At 31.6% G+C, this 25,507-nt stretch overlaps 1 protein-coding gene across 5 annotated transcripts in view; it reads right to left on the reverse strand.

The window, feature by feature from the left end:
* LOC145254811 (glycosaminoglycan xylosylkinase-like) overlaps positions 1–25,507 on the reverse strand; it is a 795,724-nt gene that overhangs the window by 88,802 nt on the left and 681,415 nt on the right. For all 5 annotated transcript variants that reach the window (XM_080113620.1, XM_080113623.1, XM_080113624.1 and 2 more), the window contains exon 3: positions 10,148–10,271. In XM_080113620.1, the coding sequence (XP_079969746.1) occupies positions 10,148–10,271 (124 nt within the window). The remainder of the gene's footprint in view (positions 1–10,147; positions 10,272–25,507) is intronic.

Genomic DNA, 25,507 nt, shown 5'->3' on the forward strand with positions numbered 1-25,507 from the left:
AAAAGAAATAAAAAAGGTCAAATTCACGAAATTTGGCTTTTAAAAAGCCAAATTTCGTGAATATGACCTTTTCTATTTCTTTTTTGAATCAGTTTAGCCTTCCAAAAATAGTATTAGGTCTTTTTGAAAGTGTAACGTACAGACTAACTAAGGTAGAAACAAGCAGAATATTATATAGATGCATAAAAAATATGAGAAAACATCCATTTTCACAAAAACATAAGATATTTGGTATAATTTTAGATGTGTTGAACTGTTTCCGCTGTCTGCGAATACATCCAGCACACCCAACGGATTCGGACATCGGCTGGCTCAATGACACACCTCCAATCAACAACAAGTCTCACACTTTCTAGCCAGGTGAAAAGCCATACATCAAACCTCCCCATTGAAATTCTGTAGAAAGATAAAGAATTAAAATTTCTTATTTGCACCAGACATCGCAAAAAGATGTAGACGGATGCACCTTGGACGTAAATTCGCGAGTCAAACATGGCCGTGATAAACTGATATCCAGAACTCTGTCGGAAACAGAAAAATTCACAGTGAGCTAGTGTGCATATATACTTTGGTGTAATACACATTGTATGACAACAATGTGCGAGACATGAACAGAATGTACACGTTATACAACATAATAAACGGCGGCATAAATCCCTGGTTAGTGTATGTCTCAGCATAACGTAGCGTCCCAGCATGAGAATGATTCTCGTCCGATCTAAAACATTCCATTGTAAGATAATGGCCCAAGTTCTGATTGAGCAATTCCTGTGTAGGTTCAAAGTTTGCTCACACGCCATCCAGCGAAAACGTTGGCTTATTCGACGTGTATGACTAATGGTACCCCAATCCACAAGAATGCCCATTGCAGGCAATAGTCCTATCCTTGGTCTCACGGGTGTCTGGGCACATATCTGGCATCGCTGTTGCATAACAAGCGTTTGCAGATGCACCATGCGATGGCGTCGAATCACAAAGTTTCTCGTTTGAACCACATAACCATGATGCACAGAGACGCTGCGTGTCTGGATCACGCACTGGCATTGGACAATTACAGTCCGGATCTGAAGTACACACTGCCACTCATAGAGATCTGCCCTTTGGTACACCATCCGGCAATCTACCCACATCGTTCTTGTGCGGATCACATACCTCCAGTTTTGAGTGACTGTCCGAGTTTCAATCACAGTTTCCTCATCTGAAGGACTGGTTACAATGAGCGATGATGGCCAGCTTGAAATAGGGATCATTAAGGATTCTGCTGGTTGAATCTGAAGATTGGTACCGAGATAATTAAAGTTCACAGACAGGTGAAATTCTTGCTGATAGTACCAACCCCAGAGGAAAATCATGTTTTTGGTTTTCACGGTGCAATACCATGATGTTTTGGCAGAGAATGGTCTTATAACCATCCGCAGATCCATAACAACGGTTTCCAAGTTAAACCTGCAAAAAGAATGCATTTCAAATAATCCAAGACCTATTAGAATCCGGCGGGTAAGTGCCAACACGTTGGTAGAAATTGTCCATTTGCACTGCAAGGTAATAGATCCATTGTGTAAAAGAGTCTTAAGATGCACTGCAATTGTCCTCGTGTGTACCAAACTATGGCGGATGTGGACGTACTTGCTGGCTCTTTCAAAAATATGGTTGCGCGACCGTGTTGTTTGTATTTGAGCAACATACTTCCATTCCATTCTCGTTCAAAGCTCTGAGCAGAGTCCTTCATCTCCATCCATTGCACGATGATTAAATCTCGCAGTGACGCACATATGCGTCAGACCAAAAGAACATGTCACGACGACTGTGCCATAACCGCATCATAACAGCCGATAGCTAGTTCCGCTCGGTTTGGCTATTTTTAAAAACAAATCACACACGTGACATTGATCTTGCCTGAAATTTCAAATTTAACAAACAAAAAAATTTTTTTTTTTTTTTTTTATAGGGTTAAAATTTGAATCATAATGCTGTCTTTGCTTTCTCATGTTAAAGCACAACACAAATGAATTAGCAGTCACATCGTCACTGCGGACACTAATAAATCAATTCTTTGGTTTAGGTCGGAAACAACCGGCTAAGCAATCAGTCAGTTTGGGGAAATAACAGGGTGGATGAGTAAGCTAGGCAGATAGCTGGCCAGCCAAGCATTCATAAAATACATCAACAACCTATCTTTATAGACATGAACATAAAATTAAGTAAATATATGTATATATATACTTATTTTGTCCTGTGTGTATATATATATATATATATATATATATATATATATATATATATACGCGCTTATTTAATCGTATATACAAATGTATATATATATATATACATACATACTTATTTAATCATATATATATATATATATATATATATATATATATATATATACATACATATTTAATCATATATATATACATACTTAATCATATATATATACATACTTAATCATATATATATATATATATATACACACATACTTATTTAATCGTATACATATATATACACATACTTAATCATATATATATATATATATATATATATATATATATATATATACACACATACTTATTTAATCGTATACATATATATACACATACTTATTTAATCATATATATATATATACATATATATATGATCGTATATACATGTATATATACTTATTTGATCATGTATATATATATGTATACAAGCTTATTTAATCATATATATATATATATATGATTATTTGATTGTGTATATATATATATATATATATATATATATATATATATATATATATATATACACTTATTTAATCATGTAGACAAAACACGTGTCAGTGGATAATTATATTTTAAAAACAATTATTGCCGCTCCCTATATGGGGGTACCAAATTGGTTAAAGGGAAAATTATTCCAAACTCGCATTTAGGTAAAAATGCACTTTATTAAAAATTTAAATTCATTCAAAACGTATCGCAAAAACAAACATCATCTAAGTAAATCGCAATATATCCAAACAGTCGTGCGAGATGGACGAGCCCTAAGAGTGCAGGCTCCTTACCGTGGGGTCTCGATTTCGAATCTCGCCAGATTCAGTCACTCTGTGGAGTCGTAGACAACGAAACACGTGTCAGTGGATAATTATATTTTAAAAGCAATATTTAATCATATATATATATATATATAAACGAATTTATAGGAGTATATATATATATATATATATATATATATATATATATATATTCCTATGAATTCGTTTTTTCTTTTGTGTGTATTTATATTCATATTAAAAACCCGCTTTTCTATTTATTTAAAAAGAAAATACAATTTTCTTATATATGGGTTGTGGAAATGCATTCACTAGCAAAAGATCTAGCTAATTTGCATAATCTTTTAAACATTCATTTTAATTAATTCCCTATTAGTTTTTTCGGTTTTCTTATGGGATGATCATCTAGAGTTAACTATTACGTGTAATTATATTCATGCAGATATTGTACATGATTTATACTTGCATAATATTTGCGTAAAATCTTTACAGTAAACAAAAAATTGTTTCCATATATATATTTATATATATGTATATATTTTTGTTTTATCTATCTATCTATCTATCTATAAAAGTGAACGTGTCTGTGTGTCTGTCTGTCTGTGTACATTTCCCTACGCAATAACTTTGTCAATTTTAAGTCTACAGACTCGAAATTTGATATACAGAGTACTGAGATTTGGGAAAATCTTTGTGATCCGTTATCGGCCAGAAATTTGGGTGTTAAGGGGTCAAAAGTCAAAGATTTGACTTTTGAGAACTCTACCAAATTCCTGCGACAATTTTGTGTCCAAACACTTGAAATTTTAGATATAGATTCCTTGGACATGGATCTAACTTAATAACTTGATTTGAGCCCAAAACAATAAATTTTAAGGGGTCATAATAGGGGTCACAGTTTAAAAAATTTGACCTCTGCCGTCTCTACCTAATTACTCAGAAAATTTCTGGTCTAAACATTTGAAATTTTACATAAAGGGTATTCAGAGATAGGGCAAGCTTTTTCATCGGTTTAGGTCGAAAATTTTTAGTTACCAATGTATGTATGTATGTATGTTTGCATGTCTGCCTAAAACTTTCGACAGAGGCGACGGATTTTACCAAGATCAGTATCGTTTTGAAGTTCGACCTTTCAGACGTCAAATATCGAAAAATTGGTTAAAAACATTAACATCTTCACTTTGAACTAAGCACTTTTCTACGGGGAGGGGTCGCTTTTTTCGCCGATATTTTTGAAAGATATCCTCTCCTTTCGATTGTTTAGCCTCAATGTAAACATAAGTCATAACTGCAAAAACGTCAGGCTTTTCCCCCACTCCATTCTTTTCCACCTTCGCAGTACGGGTTCGAGCCTGCCTTCCTACTACCACTTTTTTTTTTTTTTTTTCTCAACATACAGATCCAAACACCCGGGCAACGCCGGGCTGAAATGCTAGTATATCTATAAAAGTGAACGTGTCTGTGTGTCTGTCTGTGTACATTTCCCTAAGCAATAACAATAATTTTTAGTCTACAGACTCGAAATTTGATATACAGGGTATTGAGATTTGGGAAAATCTTTGTGATCGGTTTTTGGCCAGAAATTTGGCTGTTAAGGGGTCAAAATTCAACGATTTGACCTTTGAGAACTCTAACAAACTCCTCCGACAATTTGAGGTCTAAACACTTGAAATTTTAGATATAGGTTCCTTGGACATGGATCTAACTTAATAACTTGATTTGAGCCCAAAATAATAAATTTTAAGGGGTCATAATAGGGGTCAAAGTTAAAAAAATTGACCGTTTTTCTTTTTTCTTTTGCTCAGCATACACCTCCAAACACCCGGGCAACGTCGGGCACCCATGCTAGTATAAATATAAATATATATGTATGTATGTATGTATGTATGTATGTATACATACTTATTTGATCCTGTTACCTTCAATGTACCAATCTTCAACCAATTTGGAACCTAATTCTATTCAATAATCTGTGATCTAATTCCTCTTATTATTCTTTTATATATATATATATATATATATATATATATATATATATATATATATATATATATATACACACACACACACACACACACACACGTTAAAAGCATTTAATAAGAATAAATATATATATATATATATATATATATATATATATATATAAAGCTGAACGTCTGTGTGTGTGTCTGGTCACGAATAGGCTCCTATATGGTTGACTATTATAGAAAACTGATCACATATAATGATAGAAGATGTATCGAGACACAGGAATGGGTATGTTTGATCTGGCATAATGATGATTCATTAAAATTGTGGGGTCTGTGTACGCACCTGGTCCACAAAGTATGGAAATAAACAATTAAAAAATTTAACAAAACGTTTACAAGAGTTTTTGATATAGATGTACATAATACTTTAATAAGTATGTTTTAACTTAAATAGGGATGGTATAATAAAATTGTGAGGTCTGCGTTCGCGCCTGGCCTCCATAGAATGGAAATAGGCACAAACTTTAATAAAGAATTTTCATATCTATCTGCATAAGTATACTTTGATAATTATGTTTCAGTTTGAAGAAATATGGTATAATAAAATTATGGGGTGTTCGTTCGCGCCTGACCTCCATAGAATGGAAATATGTCACAAAGTTTAACAAGGTTTTTTAATATAGATCCACAGAATATTGTGATAAGTGTTTCAGTGTGAACAGGTATGGTATAATAAATTATGGCGTTTATCTATTTTATGTTTATTTTCATCATATTTTGCTTTGGTTTTGATACCCCCAAATTCGAAGCTATCTCTTTACAACCCTTCCATTTCATAACCTATCATACTTTCATAGTCCATTTTCTGTAGGCTGTTTTTGAACCCAGTCAATGCTGGGTACTTTTGCTAGTGTATATATATATATATATATATATATATATATATATAGTAAATATATATACTATATATAGTAAATGAATTAGTTATAATATATATATATATATATATATATATGTATATATATATATATATATATATATATATATATATATATATACATATATATATATATTATAACTAATTCATTTAATTTACTCACATAAAATTAATATACGAAAGTATAAATTTATGCATAAACTTTAAGTATTTACTTCAAAAGTGCTCAATAGTTAGGTAGAGCTAGTTAGTAAGTTATAAAATATATATGGCGATTAAGCTACGCGGAATATTCAGTGTAGCTTAATCACCATTTATATTTATAAATTACTATATATATATCATATATACTTATTTGATAATATATATATATATATATTTGATTGTATATATATATATATATACCTCTAATATATAAAAGGCTATATGTCTGTCTGTCTCTATTTTTTCAAACTATCTCCTCCAAAACTAAAAGTCGAAGAGTGGCGCTAGGGGCCTCAAATGATTGGATTTTTTAGCCGGTTAAAATTGTTTTTAAGGGGTCAGAAATGGGCCAAAATTGAAAAGAAATCGTTATGCATTTTGGACATTCAGTTTTTTAAAATAGTCAACCATATAGGAGCCTATTCATGACCACACACACACACACATTCAGCTTTATATTATAGATATATGTATATACTTATTTGATTGCGTGTGTGTGTGTATATATATATATATATATATATATATATATACTTATTTGATTGTATATATATATATATACTTATTTGATTGTGTGTATATATATATATATATATATACTTATTTGATCGTGTATATATGTATATGTGCTTATCTGAGCATTCATATATATATATATATATATATATATATATATATAGTGTATCACAAAAGTGAGTATACCCCTCACATTTCTCCAAATATTTATCTCTTCATGGGACAACACTGAAAAAACGATTTTTTCACACAATGAAAAGTAGTCTGTCTGCAGCATATATAACAGTTAATTTATTTTCCCCTCAAAAGAACTCAAAATATAGCCATTAAAAGCTAAATCCTTGGCAACAAAAGTGAGTACACCCCTTACGAAAAGTTAACATACAACATGTCAACTTTCAATATTTTGTGTGACCAATATCATTATCCAAAACTGCCTTTACTCTCCTGGGCATGGAGTTACCAGAGCTTCACATGTAGCCACTGGGATGCTCTTCCACTCTTCAATTACGACGTCGCGGACCTGGCCGATATTTGAGACTTTCTGCACCTCCACCTTTTGCTTGAGGATGTCCCAAAGATGTTCTATTGGGTTCATGTTTGGAGACATGCTTGGCCAGTCCATCACCTTTACCCCCAGTCTCTTCAGTAAAGCAGTGGTTGTCTTGGATGTGTGTTTTGCGTCATTGTTATGTTGGAACATTGCTCTGCGACCCAGTTTCTGGAGGGAGGGGATCACGCTCTGCTGCAGTATTTGACAGTACATGTTGGAATTCATGTTTCCCTCAATGAAATGTAACTTTCCAATACCTGTAGCACTCATGTAGCGCCAGACCATGACATTCACACCACCATGCTTGACTGTAGGCATGACACACTTATCTTTGTACTCCTCAAATTGGTGTGCATGGCTGTCACCCCAGAAGGAAGCCTCTTCTGAAAGCAATACACAAGAAAGCCCACAAACAGTTTGTGGAAGACATGTCAACAAAGCCCATAGATTACTGGAACCTGTTCTATGGTCTGATGAGACGAAATTCAATTTGTTTGGTTCTGATGGCCTTAAGCATGTGTGGCGGTGACCAGGTGAGGAGTACAAAAATAAGTGTGTTAAGCGTGCCCTGAGACGAAATGCACCTAACATTAATGTTTTTTGTTTCTCTACTTCCTTTTGCAAAACTCAAGCATGTTCTGCAAAACCAAAACCAAAAACAACAACCCACCTTCTTCCCATTTCCCTTTTCTATCTCCCCCCCCACTTCCTTACTGGTTTCCTAACTTCAAATGTACCAAAAATTAATACTGTAACCCTGTTCCCTCTCCTATCGCAAAACTCGTTCATGTTCTGCAGGGCAGGGAACAAAAACGATAAAATTCACTATAAAACAACCAAACCAAACACTACAAATTAGCAATTAAAGATACAAAGAGTTTGAAGAATAAAAACCTTCTACAAAATAACTTGATGCAACATGAATACTATTTCCAAAATAACTAGATTCGGCATTAAATATCACAAAAAGGGTTGATATGCCGTAAATCAACCAAACCAAATATATATTAGTGTTGGGACGATTAATCAGAACCAGAAAAATAAGAAATTTTACAGATATCGGAATTGAAAAATTTTGTGCCTATTTTCCGATGCCAAAAACGATTCTTTTAATTATCTTTTTTATATGATTTTGTGTAAAGTAAAATCTTCAACTGTTGATAGTAATAATAAAATGATAAATATTTATTGATTTTTAAATTACCAGTAAAACGAAAATTGATTGATCACCCTCATACGAGAATATATTTACGGTTGAGAAATCTGCATATTTAACGTATGATTTTACCGTAACTGGAAAAAAATAATCTATAGTTAAATATTAAGAGATTTATAAAGAATCGGAATCGATAATTGTATCAGAATCTGGAAAACTATTGGAATCGTCCCATCACTAATATATATATTAATCACATAAATTAATATTAGAAGATATAATTTTATGCATAAATTTTCAGTATTTACTTCAACAGTGCTCAATAAATAAGTAGAGCAAGGTAGTAAGTTATGAAAATATATATGGCAATTAAGCTACACAGAATATTCCGCGTTTCATCTTCGTGAGAATTCGTCAGGCTTATGCATAGAGTTTTACTTATCATGCATTTTTATATAAACTCATGGTATTGAATTTGCTAATTAGCCAATCAGCTTCTTAGTTGTAACCACGTCCATCCTAATCAGCCAATGGTCGGGCACTTACAGGACAAAGGTACAAATTCAATATCATGTGTTTATATAAAAATGCGAGATAACCACAACCCTTTGCATCAGCCTGATGAATTCTTACGACGTTGAAATGTGGAATATTCAGTGTAGCTTAATTTGCCATATATATATATATATATATATAATATTTTTTAAGTATTTCAACATTTAACATATGAAGAAGAAAAAAAGTTTATTCCCAAGAATTCTTTATAAGTTTTGGCTTCGGTTTCGACTAAAGCTAATGCCACTTAAATGATCTATTTTTTTTATAAATAATTTTATCAAGAATTCTTCATAAGTTTTGGTTTCAGTTTCGATTATGGCTGAAGGAACTCAAGTTATATATATATATATATATATATATATATATATATATAATATTTTTTTTTCATAAGATTTATTTCAGTTTCAATTCAAGCTAATATACCCAAGTCATATGGATATATTTTTTTATTCCTGAAATCGCAACTTCATGACATATAAAAATCGATAGAATATTAACTGTATAATAACAAATACAAAATCTGCAAGAATTAAAATATCATATTTAAGCATACTTTACGACCGGGCTAGCTTAGATTAATGCTTTTGCAGTTTTAACAAAAGAGCTACAATAATATCAGAGCATCTCTATTTATGCTGAATATCTACAGAATGCCAAAATCGATATATTACATATTAATGAGTCGGCTGTGCAATTTCCGCAGGTCTCACTAGTAAAATATGAATATTTTATAAATATATTTGTGGTATTGGAATTGTTTATTACATATATTGGGAGGGATGATGCTCCTTAGCTGTGATGAAGGCAATTCATCTAAGAAAGAAGGAGAACTACAAAAAAAAGCTCTCTCTGATGATGGTTCCCATAACTCATTAGTCAGAGCAGATAGCTTGCCTTCCCACAGCTCAAAAATAAGGGGGGGGGGTAAACTTTCACTTAATACCCGAGAATCTGGTCCAGACCAATCATCTCATTCACTGTGCCATAGGATCATCCATACCTCACTCAAAAAGTAGATTGTGTGCTGTAAAAAAAAGTCATGCACAGGTGCCTTTCAGAGTTTTCGTTTTCTTTTTCTGTATATTCTCTCCTTTCCTTCATACATAAGAGCACAAAAATCTCTGTTGGTGGTCACATTCTAAACCGAGTAAACAACCTATATATAATATATATATTAATGCATGTATAAGAAAATAATCGTATCTGATAAGCATGTACTTACCATTTGGGTTTGAAAAGAACCTTTTGTCCTCCCTTGAATGTTAAAAGGAGTTTCAGCTGTGTACCTCTCGGAGCAATGTCAGCATGTATGACCTTTTCAAAAGCCATCGCTTTTAAAACTGAAACTGTAAAAACAAAAAAAAATTAACAGTTTAAAATGTTGTAATGCATACTATGAATTAAATCAGATATTTATCTAATTCAGAAGAACAAATTCTGTTTAAGAAATAATTTATAAGTGTTCAATTTTGATAGGCTGGCATCTAACTTATCATACAATAAGTTAATAACTGCGATGGAGACAAATTATAACTCTACATCATTACAAGTTTAGCTTTATTTTAACTTCAAATAAAAAGTACAGCTTCAATTTAAAAAGAAAATCGGTTCAACTTCCAATATACAAGAAAATCGGTTCAACTTCCAATATACAAGAAAATCGGTTCAACTTCCAATATACAAGAAAATCGGTTCAACTTCCAATATACAAGAAAATCGGTTCAACTTCCAATATACAAGAAAATCGGTTCAACTTCCAATATACAAGAAAATCGGTTCAACTTCCAATATACAAGAAAATCGGTTCAACTTCCAATATACAAGAAAATCGGTTCAACTTCCAATATACAAGAAAATCGGTTCAACTTCCAATATGCAAGAAAATCGGTTCAACTTCCAATATGCAAGAAAATCGGTTCAACTTCCAATATACAAGAAAATCGGTTCAACTTCCAATATACAAGAAAATCGGTTCAACTTCCAATATACAAGAAAATCGGTTCAACTTCCAATACATACATCAAGTCTGTGGCTAAGGGCGCTGGGAAAATGGTGGGATCCTTCAACCCCTCCAGAAGATATTTTACTAATGACGCAATTCTCTATCTATATAAAAGCCAAGTACGTCCAAGGATGGAGTACTGCTGCCACATCTGGGCAGGAGCTGCTAAAAATAGCCTATCCTGCCTTGACAGAGTACAAAATAGACTTCGTGGCTTGGTGGGGGATGTCTTTTTCTCTTCCCTGCAACTTCTTTCCCACAGAAGAGACATAGCGAGCCTATCTTTGTTCTATCGTTATTTCCATGGCAAGTGCTCGTCTGAGCTCCATTCTCTGGTCCCCCCTCGCCAATCTTTTTTAAAAAAACACCGACTAGCTGAAACCACCGTCAATAATTATCCCCACTCCTTATCTGTGCCTAAATCAAAACGTAGATTCCATGAACAAAGCTTCTTTCTTAGAACTGCACGCATGTGGAACTCTGTTCCGCTTGCCTGCTTCCCTCCCAACTTCAACCTGGATGTCTTCAAGTCCAACACAAGCAAATTCCTGATGAACCGCCCCCTTAAGTAATGACACTTTATCAATTCTCCAATACTATTACTTCACTATCCTATTGATTACTGTCCACACAATAACCCTTATCCCCAAGTGGCCCTTGGGCCTTGATAAGTGGTGACCTCCATGTAAAAAAAAAAAAAACTTCCAATATACAAGAAAATCGGTTCAACTTCCAATATATAAGAAATAAGATTCAACTTCCAATATACAAGAAATAAGGTTCAACTTCCAATATACAAGAAATAAGGTTCAACTTCCAATATACAAGAAATAAGGTTCAACTTCCAATATACAAGAAATAAGGTTCAACTTCCAATATACAAGAAATAAGGTTCAACTTCCAATATACAAGAAATAAGGTTCAACTTCAAATAAACAAGAAATAAGGTTCAACTTCAAATATACAAGAAATAAGGTTCAACTTCCAATATACAAGAAATAAGGTTCAACTTCCAATATACAAGAAATAAGGTTCAACTTCAAATAAACAAGAAATAAGGTTCAACTTCAAATATACAAGAAATAAGGTTCAACTTCAAATATACAAGAAATAAGGTTCAACTTATATTATACAAGAAATAAGGTTCAACTTCCAATATACAAGAAATAAGGTTCAACTTCAAATAAACAAGAAATAAGGTTCAACTTCAAATAAACAAGAAATAAGGTTCAACTTCAAATATACAAGAAATAAGGTTCAACTTCAAATATACAAGAAATAAGGTTCAACTTCAAATATACAAGAAATAAGGTTCAACTTCAAATAAACAAGAAATAAGGTTCAACTTCAAATATACAAGAAATAAGGTTCAACTTCAAATAAACAAGAAATAAGGTTCAACTTCCAATATGCCAGAAATAAGGTTCAACTTCCAATAAACAAGAAATAAGGTTCAACTTCAAATAAACAAGAAATAAGGTTCAACTTCAAATATACAAGAAATAAGGTTCAACTTCAAATATACAAGAAATAAGGTTCAACTTCAAATAAACAAGAAATAAGGTTCAACTTCAAATAAACAAGAAATAAGGTTCAACTTCAAATAAACAAGAAATAAGGTTCAACTTCAAATAAACAAGAAATAAGGTTCAACTTCAAATAAACAAGAAATAAGGTTCAACTTCAAATAAACAAGAAATAAGGTTCAACTTCAAATAAACAAGAAATAAGGTTCAACTTCAAATAAACAAGAAATAAGGTTCAACTTCAAATAAACAAGAAATAAGGTTCAACTTCAAATAAACAAGAAATAAGGTTCAACTTCAAATAAACAAGAAATAAGGTTCAACTTCAAATAAACAAGAAATAAGGTTCAACTTCAAATAAACAAGAAATAAGGTTCAACTTCAAATAAACAAGAAATAAGGTTCAACTTCAAATAAACAAGAAATAAGGTTCAACTTCAAATAAACAAGAAATAAGGTTCAACTTCAAATAAACAAGAAATAAGGTTCAACTTCAAATAAACAAGAAATAAGGTTCAACTTCAAATAAACAAGAAATAAGGTTCAACTTCAAATAAACAAGAAATAAGGTTCAACTTCAAATTAACAAGAAATAAGGTTCAACTTCAAATTAACAAGAAATAAGGTTCAACTTCAAATTAACAAGAAATAAGGTTCAACTTCAAATAAACAAGAAATAAGGTTCAACTTCAAATAAACAAGAAATAAGGTTCAACTTCAAATAAACAAGAAATAAGGTTCAACTTCAAATAAACAAGAAATAAGGTTCAACTTCAAATAAACAAGAAATAAGGTTCAACTTCAAATATACAAGAAATAAGGTTCAACTTCAAATAAACAAGAAATAAGGTTCAACTTCAAATAAACAAGAAATAAGGTTCAACTTCAAATATACAAGAAATAAGGTTCAACTTCAAATAAACAAGAAATAAGGTTCAACTTCCAATATACAAGAAATAAGGTTCAACTTCAAATAAACAAGAAATAAGGTTCAACTTCAAATAAACAAGAAATAAGGTTCAACTTCAAATAAACAAGAAATAAGGTTCAACTTCAAATAAACAAGAAATAAGGTTCAACTTCAAATAAACAAGAAATAAGGTTCAACTTCAAATAAACAAGAAATAAGGTTCAACTTCAAATAAACAAGAAATAAGGTTCAACTTCAAATAAACAAGAAATAAAGTTCAACTTCCAATATACCAGAAATAAGGTTCAACTTCAAATATACAAGAAATAAGGTTCAACTTCCAATATACAAGAAATAAGGTTTAACTTTAAATATACAAGAAATAAGGTTCAACTTTCAAATTTATTACAAGAAATAAGGTTCAACTTTTCAATCTATTATGATAAGGTTCAACTTTCAAATTTATTGCAATAAATAAAGTTCAACTTTTAAATTTATTACAATAAACAACTTTTAAATTTATCATGATAAATAAAGTTCAGATTTATTATGAATAATATTTAATTTTCAGATTTATTACAAGAAAATCGTTCAATTTTTACATTTGTTACAAGAAAATTGGCTCAATTTGCAAATTTATTACAAGAAAATAGGCTCAGTTTTTAGATTTATTACCAGAAGAATAGCTCAATTTTCAGATTTATTTTTAAAAAATTAGTTCACCTTAAAATAACAAAAATTATGTTAATTTTAATTTAAAAACAATCACTCAGAGGAAAATCACTCTCGACTAAATTAAATCCTTTTCTTTTTTAGAGTGTTCTAACTGATATCTTCAATGCTATCTTAATTAGCTGAGTAAATATGGTGACTTCAGAAATGACCTGCACAACTGCAGTAAGAGCAAAAGAAAAGCACAAAGATGCCATTTCTGTCTGAGAGATTTGCAAGTTGCGATAATATTTCATTTGATAAATTTAGGAAGAAACTTGACAGTGGAAGACTATTTTAATGTAAAAAGACAATAAATAGATTTTCTTGGATTTTACCATTCCATAATGGCAGCACAAACTATCATTAGCGTCAATACATCTAAACGGAATCTTACATGATAGACTTAGCATGGGACCAGCAGAAGCTATTTACATAAAATCAGTTCATTACTGAGATTGAGCAGTTGAAATTACGAGACATTGACATTAAAGTAATCATTAGTTTTGAAGATAAAAATAAAAATTGTGGAAAATAGAAGTTGTAGCTGATCTTAGCTTAGTCTAAAGAATCGCGTTATACAATAGGATTGATTTTTATTTTGTTTGTTTTACAGCATATCAACATTTTTGGATTATTTGATAATGAAATAAAATATCTTCAAGATGTTTGGGATAAATTTAACAATTTTCGGAAAGGTGTTTGATCTTGTTGGGGAGTTTTCTGGCTTTCAAGGTGGTTCTATTTTGCCTTTGCAAAGACTATTTAGCTCTTGCAAATCTTATATCAGGAATAGTCAAGATCCTTATTCAGTGATTTCTTCATAATCACCACTTCTATGTCCATCTCTCTACCAATGGTCAGCATTGCCTTGTCTGAATCTTGCCATATCTTTTTATTTTCAGCTTCTTGATAAATTTTGTTTCATAATCCTTCCTGCTAACCGCTGTTTCCACATCTCCATTGCAACTTAAATACCTGGAGAGAACTTGAATTTCTACTAGGAACCAAGTTCGAGTGTCTAAGGTTTTTGTATAAGGATTTATTAAGAAAACATGACAAGAAATAGAAGAACATAACTATTAAACGACCCGGATGTAAGGGTGACACACAAAAGAACACACATACTATTGCATTAATAGATAATAATAATTTTTATTTAAAATATTAAAGAAAAAAGTAGACTAATATAACTGGATGGATTCAATCATTCATACAATTAGGAAGTTTTGCATTCATAAAGGCATTCTAAATAAATATACTTTAATCAAATGTGGGAATACCTTTGGGGCCCATGACGCAGTGGATAGAGGCGTTGAGTCTCTACATTGTCTGAAGATAGCGGTTTCAATCCTACCCAAAGCCAGCCAGAGAGTTATTTGCCAAAAAACATGGTGAAACAACAACTATGGAAGGCAGTAATTACTGGGGATACAATTACGAGACTCAGCATTCCTATCTCATCACAGTTAACCATCTAAAGAAGGCCAGAGAAGAAGTTGGCTGAAACATGATAAAATAACAACTATGAAGATGAGGATAACAGTCCGCAAAAAAAAAAAAAATTCTTTAAATGAAAATTCAAATTATGACTTCTCATCTCAAAATAAAATAAAATGATATATCATAGGAATACCTTTTTCTGCGCCCAGTAAATCAGAATGGCTCCCCATCCTACTATTTATATAGGTAGGTAAACAACATCAAAGCTCATTTGCTTTGATCTGTGCCCCACTTTAACTTAAAAATTTGCTTCGGATCGTATAAAAGAAGCGACATGTAATAATAATGTGATAATATTCAGATGTGCGTTGGTAAAAATCAGGTTACAATCAGGAATTAAAATTAAGTGAATGGAAAATTCCATTAGAAGCTAATACTAGAATAAGAGAAACGTGTGCAGAAAGTGTAATCATGAGTGGAAGTCCAAAATGACACGTAGGGAAGAAAATCTCTCTCTCTCTCTCTCTCTCTCTCTCTCTCTCTGTCTCTCTCTCTCTCTCTCTCTCTAACTGTTACGTTGATTGTGTTCAATCACAGTTTTTCAAATATCTATCTATGTTTACCCCAACATCCAAGGTAGGAAGAAGGAAAGTGTATACATAACTTAGTAGTGCTGTGAGAGAATGGAAGAATAAAACACCATTGAACTGTTGGATTTACTTTCCTTTGTTATACATAATCATGGATATTTTGGCTGCCACCTCATCACTGCCACTACAAAAATTCAAACAACTGATTCGCTTCACCCTGAAGATCGAAGAACACCACAGCTATGCTACATGTGCAACTAAAGTTATATTCTTTATTTTATGGTTTGGCTTTGTTGTTTTGCCCTGCAGCATAGCAACTCTTTCTGGGTGGCGATTCCAGTAATTTGAAAAAAGGTTTTATGCTTCAAGCTCTTTATATCTTTTAAATATTTATTCATGGAGTTTCGTTTAGTTGTTTCGTTTTACAGCATATTAACCCTTTTTGGGTTACTTAATGCCAAATGCAATCATTTTGGTAAAAAAAATTTATGCTTGAAGTTATTTAAATATTTTTTCATCATATTTGATTTGGTTTCTTCATAGAGGACAATTGTTTTTGTTTTTGACTTTGCAAAACATGATTAAGTTGATAAAAAAACAATAAAATCAAAGTTTGGTTCATTTTAGATCAAGAAGCTAGTATCTTCAGACAGCCTGGTAGCACTAGACTATATTTTGTACAATATGTTAGATTCAATATTATGTACAATCTATTCAAGTAATACAAATGACAAGTGTCAAAATAAAAATAAGAAAAAAAGAATCCCCTCCCCCGTAAAAAATGATACAAACAATTCAAAATAGGACAAGTATAATTGAACAATGTTATTGTATTTCAAGGCGAGTTTACATTGAAGACCCAAGAGATTTTTTTCAAATCTAAACTCCTGATATAGATTATTTTAAAAATAGGAAGAAAACGAAAGAATCAATAAAGAAAACAATTATTTTTCAAATAACAAAAATGTTTATGTGAATAATGAATTTTTTTTTTTGTTTGTTTCAAAAGAAAACACATTCTTCTTTTGCAATAAACAGGTTATTGTCATTTCACATTTTTCATTTCATGGTCTATTCTGATACTTTGAAAAATAGAAAATACCGAATGCATAAGCATAGTGTAAAAATAAATCAAAAATCATATCTAATATATAAAATCTCATTTGTCTGTTTAAATGTATGTATGTCTGCCTAAAACTTTCGACAGAGGTGACAGATTTTCACGGGATCGATATCATTTTGAAGCTACATCCTTTGGACGACAAATATCGAAAAATTGGCTAAAAACATTAATTCCTTCACCCTCAGCTGGGCACTTTTCTACAAGGAGAGGTCGCTTTTTTCGCCGATATTTTCAAAAGTCATTCCCGCTTTTCAATTGACTAGCCTTAATTTAAACCTTTGCCACTTCAGGTTTGGTGATGGATGCAATGGCAAAGACGTCATGTTTTTTTTTTGTTCGTTTTTTCATGTTCTTTTCCTCCTTTGCAGCCTGCCTACCTACTACCATTTTTTTTTTCAACACACACCTTCAAACACTTAGGCAACGCTGGGCACATAGGCTAGTCTAATACATAAGGAAAAATCAGATTATCGACTTTAGACTCATACAGCATTATATCTGACAAATTGATATTTGATTCTGACAAGCCAATTTGTCATTTTCCTTTTATCATGGTTCAACTTTGCTGATTTTGTCCACATACTTTCGTATTTTGAAAGTTCAAAGAAATTTTAACATTACAAATGATAAAAAATTACTTTTCATTATATTTTATATTATTTATTCCTGGTACAAATTAATAAGATAAAAAGAGATGGATAAAGAATAAATTAAGATAAGAGGGGAGAAAATAGATTATTTTTATTTGTTGAACATGTTTTACTTAATACCCATTACTGTCAGTCTGAAGCTGAAACTATACAATCATTTCTATTGATATACTGTTGTACGAGGATTATTCCAAAATGTATTCTAATATTTTTTTTTTATTTTTTTTATTTTACTAAAAAATTTGAAAAGCTACAAAAATGGAGGTGGTACCATTTAAAGCGAGCAACCTTTGGTAATCCAGAATTTATATTTCTACATAGTCAATACCATTTTACAAGCACTTTTGCCAGGAATTCAATGATGCATTACTCCTCCTGATGCACGTCCATGGCAAGAGTTGCTTCCTTAGAGTTTCACACCGTCAATATCTACAGCAGAGAAAAAAAACTTTCAAATCATGATTGCACAAGTTCAGTCATCATAACAATGCAATTTGCAATCCCTCTGATCCATTTGCACAGAATAAAATAATAGGAGGCATTACTTTTTGAATGCATCTTGTACTAATGTTGAATTCAATTTATTACTATTTCAGTCTGTTGAACAATATTTTAATGCTCAATTCAGGATTGGTAGTGTAGTATCTGTTTTGTAGTCATAATATCATCTTCCAAGGAATTACCTCCTCTTTTTTTATACTCTTTTTCACCTCAAACAAAATGTATTGCCATTTGGTCATAAGGGCCTATGATTTGGGACCATGTGTACAGGGGCTATGTAGGGAGTTACGTAGCGAAATGTTTGTTCACATTTAAACGTCTACATAGTTATACAGTTAAGGATGTAGGGAACAAAGAGAGTATTCCAAAATCTAGCAGTATGGAAGAAGAAAGGCTTTCTAGCATCTGAAAGTGAAGGGTTGGAATTTCATTGCTTGTCAGATTAGTCAGGAGTATGCATGTCAAATGGGCACAAATGCTAGGAATTCATCAGAGCACATTCCATTAAGGTACTTGTACAACAGGCACAGGGATGCAACATTGCTGTGATGGGACAGAGCTTGGAGCTTCACCGATAGTGTGGGATCCATTAGATTAGGGACTTTTTTGGGGGACTGTCTAAGAGAAAAAAACAAGTGATACATGCATCAGTCCAAATGTGGCAATAATACTTCATGCATAAGGGGAATGGTGGCTTAGTACATGCATAGAATACTCTCAAGTATGGATAATTTTCTAGCATGGTAGAGGGAGCCCACATTCTTTGCAGCAGCCTTAGTGATCTCTTCAATAGATTCGTTCTAATTCATGTTTGTGAATGTTAGTTAAGCTGAGGAGTTTGGAAGATGAGCTCTCAGGTAGGATGTTAGTTGTCATGTCAATCAGTGATTAAGAATGTTTTCTGTAATTGTTGAAGGAAAGAAGCTTAGTCTTAGTAGCATTAAACGTTACCATCCACAGTACTATTACTGACTGAAGGTGTTTTCTAGAGTTTCTGCCATTGCCTTGGATATTTGTACATTCGTTTTCCCTCTCATGTCTATTATAAAGTGTTATGTCATTCAGTAAGTGTGTAAAGATAGTGTAGCATCAGTTCGATTGTCATGATGCCATTCTCCTAGGGATTACCTTCTCCTTTGGGGGAGGGGGATAGTGTAATATTGCAAATTTGTTAATATTAGGTTTTTAATACTGTGAGGACTATAAGTTTTGTCCCTTGAACCATATGTGAACAGTTGCCTCCCTTGTCTGGGTTTGGCTGACGTCTTATTTAAGTTATTGAGTAACTCGGGGGTTGTCTTCCCTTTTTTATTTATATAAAACGTGTAATAGCTCTCTTCGTGTTCGATCTTGTAAATGAAAGCAGACGTGTCTCTCTCCATGTCTGTGTGTGTAAAACTACAAACATGTTATCCATTAACTGATTTATCTTTTTGTGAACAGTCGATATGACTTCCAATATAAATTTTATTTGAAATTAACAAGGCATATTTTTTTATTTAATTCATGACTATCAAAGGTTATTAATTAACCTACCTGTGTGACGATATTGAGATATATCAATGTCATATTAATAAAATTAAATAAATTTAATGGTTAAAATTCCAAGACGTGAAGGAGTTAGAACGACCAAGTGAACCGTTACCATAACGACAGCGAAGAGAAAAATAATTAAAAAAAACGCTGATATATTTTTAAAATTCAGAAAAATGTGTCCAGCGTCTCTTTCAAAGAAAGTTGACCGTTAAGAATTTGAAAAGCAAGCCAGTTGCAGAAAAGATGTCAAGAACGATAGACATCTATGCAACTCTGCTGATAAAAGGAAGACAACACCATGAGAAATATGAAAAGGAAAAACATATTTGTTGTTGACCAGCGTAAAACTAAAAGTTGGTTTATCATTTACTCTTCTCATTTGTCAGTCATAAAGATATATATACCGAACCAAGGTGAGAGAAACTATAAAATGTCAAAAACTCAGAAGTCTCACTAGAGCTTGATAAAAAAAGAAAATATATCACCTGAAAGAAAGAAAAACGAACAAAATAAATAAACAGGAAAATCAACAAGGGTAACCTCCCTTGATCTATTATAAAAAGATATAATATGAATTAATAATGAAAGGGACACAACTCTGTAAATTATCTTGGTTGCAACTTGTCTTTTTTTAAATTTTTGTTGAGAGTTTGGTATGCGAGACATATCTATACATATACAAAGAAAAAAGGAAAAAGTGAAGAAAAACTTATGAACTTATATATATATTATCATCTTTGGAAATTTGTATATATTACCTATTCGTTCTTTGATTCTGTTCATTAAAAAAAAAAGGAATATGTATATATATATATATATATATATATATATATATATGTGTGTGTTGAATTGATTATCTTTTCATGTTAAAAATATATGCTGAAACTTCTCTGACCTACCATTTTCTTATAAGGACAAACAGCTGATTGCTAAACAAATCTATCTATCCATCTAATATCCATTTTATACAAAAAACACACTTATAGACCGTATTTAAGTCAAAAAGAGCAAATAATTATTATCCCCATTTAAAATGCTCTTTTTGATAGAGGAAGTTAATTAAATACGGACTGGCAGGTAGCACATTAATGGCCTTCCACGCAAACTGAGGAAATTATTAATTTTTTTTAATTAATTCACCACGATAAAATAATAAAGCAAACCTCAGAAGGGGCACGTCACACATGTAATACCTGTTCTCCTGTCATTTGACCATCCTTCCAAGCACTATGTCTTTTTTTGAAGAATAGTGTTGCATATATTTGTCATGATATTCACCTCCCCCTTTAGAGTGAGGTCATTGTAGTATATGATTTGACTTTATTTATTGCAAATGAAAATATGTTTGTATTTCTAACAAAACAATGATAGGCTTTTCAACAAACAGAACTATGAATTGAATTATCCAGGTTACTTTCCTCATCTTTACCATTACTTCCAGAACATTTTAGCTTATGTAATCTCCCAGTTGCTTCAGGTGTATCCTGTCAAACTTGGGAATCTACATGAAATTTCTAATGAAACTATTTATTTAACTCACGGGGGTAGCTTTCTCTCATTCTGTAAGGTATGACAGAAGTTATAAGTAATTTGTAATTGTCTTACACTGAGGATTGAACCTTCAACCTCCAGAAGCCTGTCACTTAAAACTGATTGTTACATAGCATGTACGTTATGTGGATTAAATAAAGGTTTCCATTCAAAATTCCATAAAGACCTTGACAAGTTGCATCTAAAGAAGGTCGGAGATTACATCATCCGAAACGTTGTGAGGATAACAAGATGCAAGCAGCAGTTCAAATAATACAAATTATGAATTCTTATCTAAAAAAATTTGGATACTACATCAAATATCCAGGTTTAAAATGGCCTTGAAGTTGGACAAATATTCTGCCTGGATGTATAAATATCTTCTGTCTTGTTTGTTGAGCTTTGCCAGTTTTTTTTTTTTTTCTTTTTAGTTTTTTTTTGTTTTGTTTTTTGTCAATAAATAAATGAATATTTATTTAAAAAATAAAAAATATCCAACATGTCTTATCTTCTAACCGTCCGGTTTTGAATTTCATTTTCTCTGTGCTTCTTGAATCTCTATTAATTTTTACACATGTGTGCATGATCGAGCGCTTACCAACTGGATTGGACGATACAATATCTATCTTCGACTAATAGAGACTGCGCCGAACTACACCACGGCAAGTAAGGAAAAAATGTATTGTCAAAAAAAAAATCCTGATGAGTTCTTTGTTATCAGTTGAAAATTAGAAACTTTAAATAAATGAATGTTTATTTAAAAAAAAAAAAAAAAGCGTATATGTCTGATCTTCTAAGCGTCATGTTTTCTCCATAACTCAATTTCTCAATATTTGATTTAACGGAAGCATTTGTAGAGATGAAATGTCCACATTTCAAGATGAAAAAAAAAAAAAAGAAAAAAAAAAGAAAATGGAAAAGGAAGAAAAAAGAGAAAAGAAAGCGGAAATAAAGGAAGAAAGTAAAAGTAAGTAATATGCGTTCACGTTGCTGGTTTATATTTCTGTTTCATTGAAAGTTGAACAGTGGATCAAATCTCTTGAGTAAACTGATCCGAACGGGAAGCGTTTCTGATAAAGCTTACAAAAGTGTGGCTCAAAAAAAAAAAAAAAAAAAAAAAATGTGTTCAAATTATCAACATTCGTTGAAATATGAGAATAGCAACTGTTGTAAGAAAATGTCTTATTTCATATTTTATCACTAAAAATGAAATTCTATTCACTTTAGAATGCCAGTAAACCATTGAATAGATATCAAGATCAGTTTAAAAATAAAATAATAATTAATAAATAATATAAAATAATATATTAATAAATAATAATTAATAAATAATATAAAATTATATATTAATAAATAATAATTAATAAATAATATAAAGTTATATATTAATAAATAATAATTAATAAATAATATAAAGTTATATATTAATAAATAATAATTAATAAATAATATAAAGTTATATATTAATAAATAATAATTAATAAATAATATAAAGTTATATATTAATAAATAATAATTAATAAATAATATAAAGTTATATATTAATAAATAATAATTAATAATATAATATATATATATATATATATATATATATATATATATATATATATATATATATATATATATATATATATATATATATATATATATGGTGCTAATGCAGAGAGTGATTCGCACTATTTTTTAAATCGTATTTCCACGTTTAATTAAAGTTTTATATGTTTGTTTATTCAATTGTAAGGTTAAAGTACAGAATAGGTACAACGCACCCTCCCCTCTCCATGTTAAGAATGGCTTTTTAAATAATAACGTTATTATTTCAGCACGGATCAATAAGTGCATGAGTACCATATATCTGTGGAAATGTTTTTTTTTTCTCAATTATATTTCACCTTTTATTCATACCAATCCTTTATTTATAAAGCTCAATGTAATTACAGCGCATATAACAAATAAATGACAAAAGTCTGTATTCCAAATTTCAAGATGTTGACCATCGTTGAATTGTGTATCTCAACGTACTTCCAGGAATAAATTGTAAGATGGTGAACATCTTGAAATTTGGAATATAAAGACTTTTGTCATTTGTTATATATAATGTTTCAAATATTTCAAGGCTGCAACTCTCGTCCATATTTATGGCTTACACCAGCCAATCATGTTCTTGTGTGGAGGAACTTCGATGTGCTTATATTCTTTTCATCATTAAAATATCTGTGACTGAATGGGTAAATTGAAACAATATTTTAAATGAAGTGTAAACACTGGTGGAGCATAATTTTTTCGTCATTAACAGAGAGTGTACACTAATTGTATATATAAACTGTTATAACGTTTGTTAAAGGATTACAGGGAAAACAGAACACGGGAATAGAGTAGAAAAATGTATTAACAAGAACGTACAGAAGTGTGCGTTGTTTGTCTAGCTGATGAATCAGCACTGTTGGTTCTCCGGATCTAGACCTTGCATTAACGTCTTGTCTTCCGGTATTTATTGTTTATATGGATCAGTTCATTCGTAGGTAATGCAGGTAATTCCGCCACAACAATTAAGTAAAAAAAAAAAAAAAAAAAAAAAACCTTTGCTGCAATCTTGACCTTTTTTTTTTTTTTTGACAACCTTCAACCAAACAGAAAAATTATTATTTTTTTGTACCAGAACCAAGAAAAAAAAAACAAAGCAAAAAAAAACAAAAACAAGAAAGGGCTCTCTTATAATGGAGGAAGAAAAAGTGGTTTGCATTTATTCTTATGATTATACTAACGCTAAGTCAATCAGCGTATGTTTCCTAATAAAACGTTTGTTCTATATATGAGGTGCCTTCAATCACTTTACTTTCTTGTGTAGGCATTTGAAATCATCGTAGACTTTTGAAAATCCAGTACGCTATTGCTATACATCTTATGACTGACCAATTTTTATGATTCCAAGGTCAAATGAACAGCTACAGCAGGAATTCGAATACACCATACTAAAGCCTGATTGTAGCAGCTAGTGAATTTCCAAAATGCAATCTGGATGTGAGGACATTTTAGAAGAACGATATGCAATAAAATTCTGTTTTAAACTTGGAAAAAATGCCACAGAAACGTATGGAATACTTCAGGCTGCTTTTAGACTATCTTGCATGAATCAAGTATCTGTTTTTGAGTGGTATAAGAGATTCAAGGAAGGCAAAGAATCTGTGAGAGATGATGGGAGGAGTAAGAAAGTCGGAACACCAGAGTTGATTCGCCAAACAAAGAATTTCATGGATAACAACCATCGTATGTTAATAGAGATAATAAGTGCCCAATTTTATGTCAGTGTGGGAACTCTACACACAATTATTCGTGAGGAACTGAAGATGTGAAGGATTTGTGCAAAATTTGACCCAAGGGTGCTCAGAGAAGATCACAGACTATTTGACCAAGATAGGTATCAAGACAGTTCCTCACCCTCCCTATAACCCAGACTTTTCTCCTTATGACTTTTGGTTATCCCTAAACTCAAGGAAAACCTTAGAAGCTGAGGAGATTAAAGAGACTGTGACGAGAGTCATTGACACGCTCGCACAAGAGGACTTCCATGAGGCCTTCCAGAAGTTGTTGGAATGGTACAACAAGTGCATTGCAGCTGGAGGAGATTACTTCAAGTGGCTTCTTGCCTGGTACAGGCGTCGACGACTATGACTTCCTATCTATCTCTCTCCCTCGGGGCATTCATGAATTCATTGTTGCTCATCATTTTTTATGCTGCCCAGGTGTTCAGACTGTCAACGTCTGTTTCTTGCTGTCATCTTCTGCTTCCTCTGCCCACGATCTTTTCTTGTCTATCTCACTTCCTGGATGTTAATAAACATTAATTAGTTTTTAAAAAACGATAACTTAGCCCTCCTCGGTCCATTGGCCGTCACTAAAAACAATTGACAGATTATTTAATGTCTGAAATCTGCTGACTGAGAAATGAAAAAAGTGAAAGAAAGCGTGATTTGTAAGACATTTTGTTGTTATTTTTTGACTGAGACCACAAGTCAATTATTATTTGCATTTTACTCCAATGAAATTGAGTTTTAACGGT

The sequence above is a fragment of the Euprymna scolopes genome, chromosome 30 (genome assembly GCF_053919585.1).
Source record: "Euprymna scolopes isolate OS-2025 chromosome 30, ASM5391958v1, whole genome shotgun sequence".
In the NCBI taxonomy this organism is placed as follows: Eukaryota; Metazoa; Mollusca; class Cephalopoda; order Sepiida; family Sepiolidae; genus Euprymna; species Euprymna scolopes.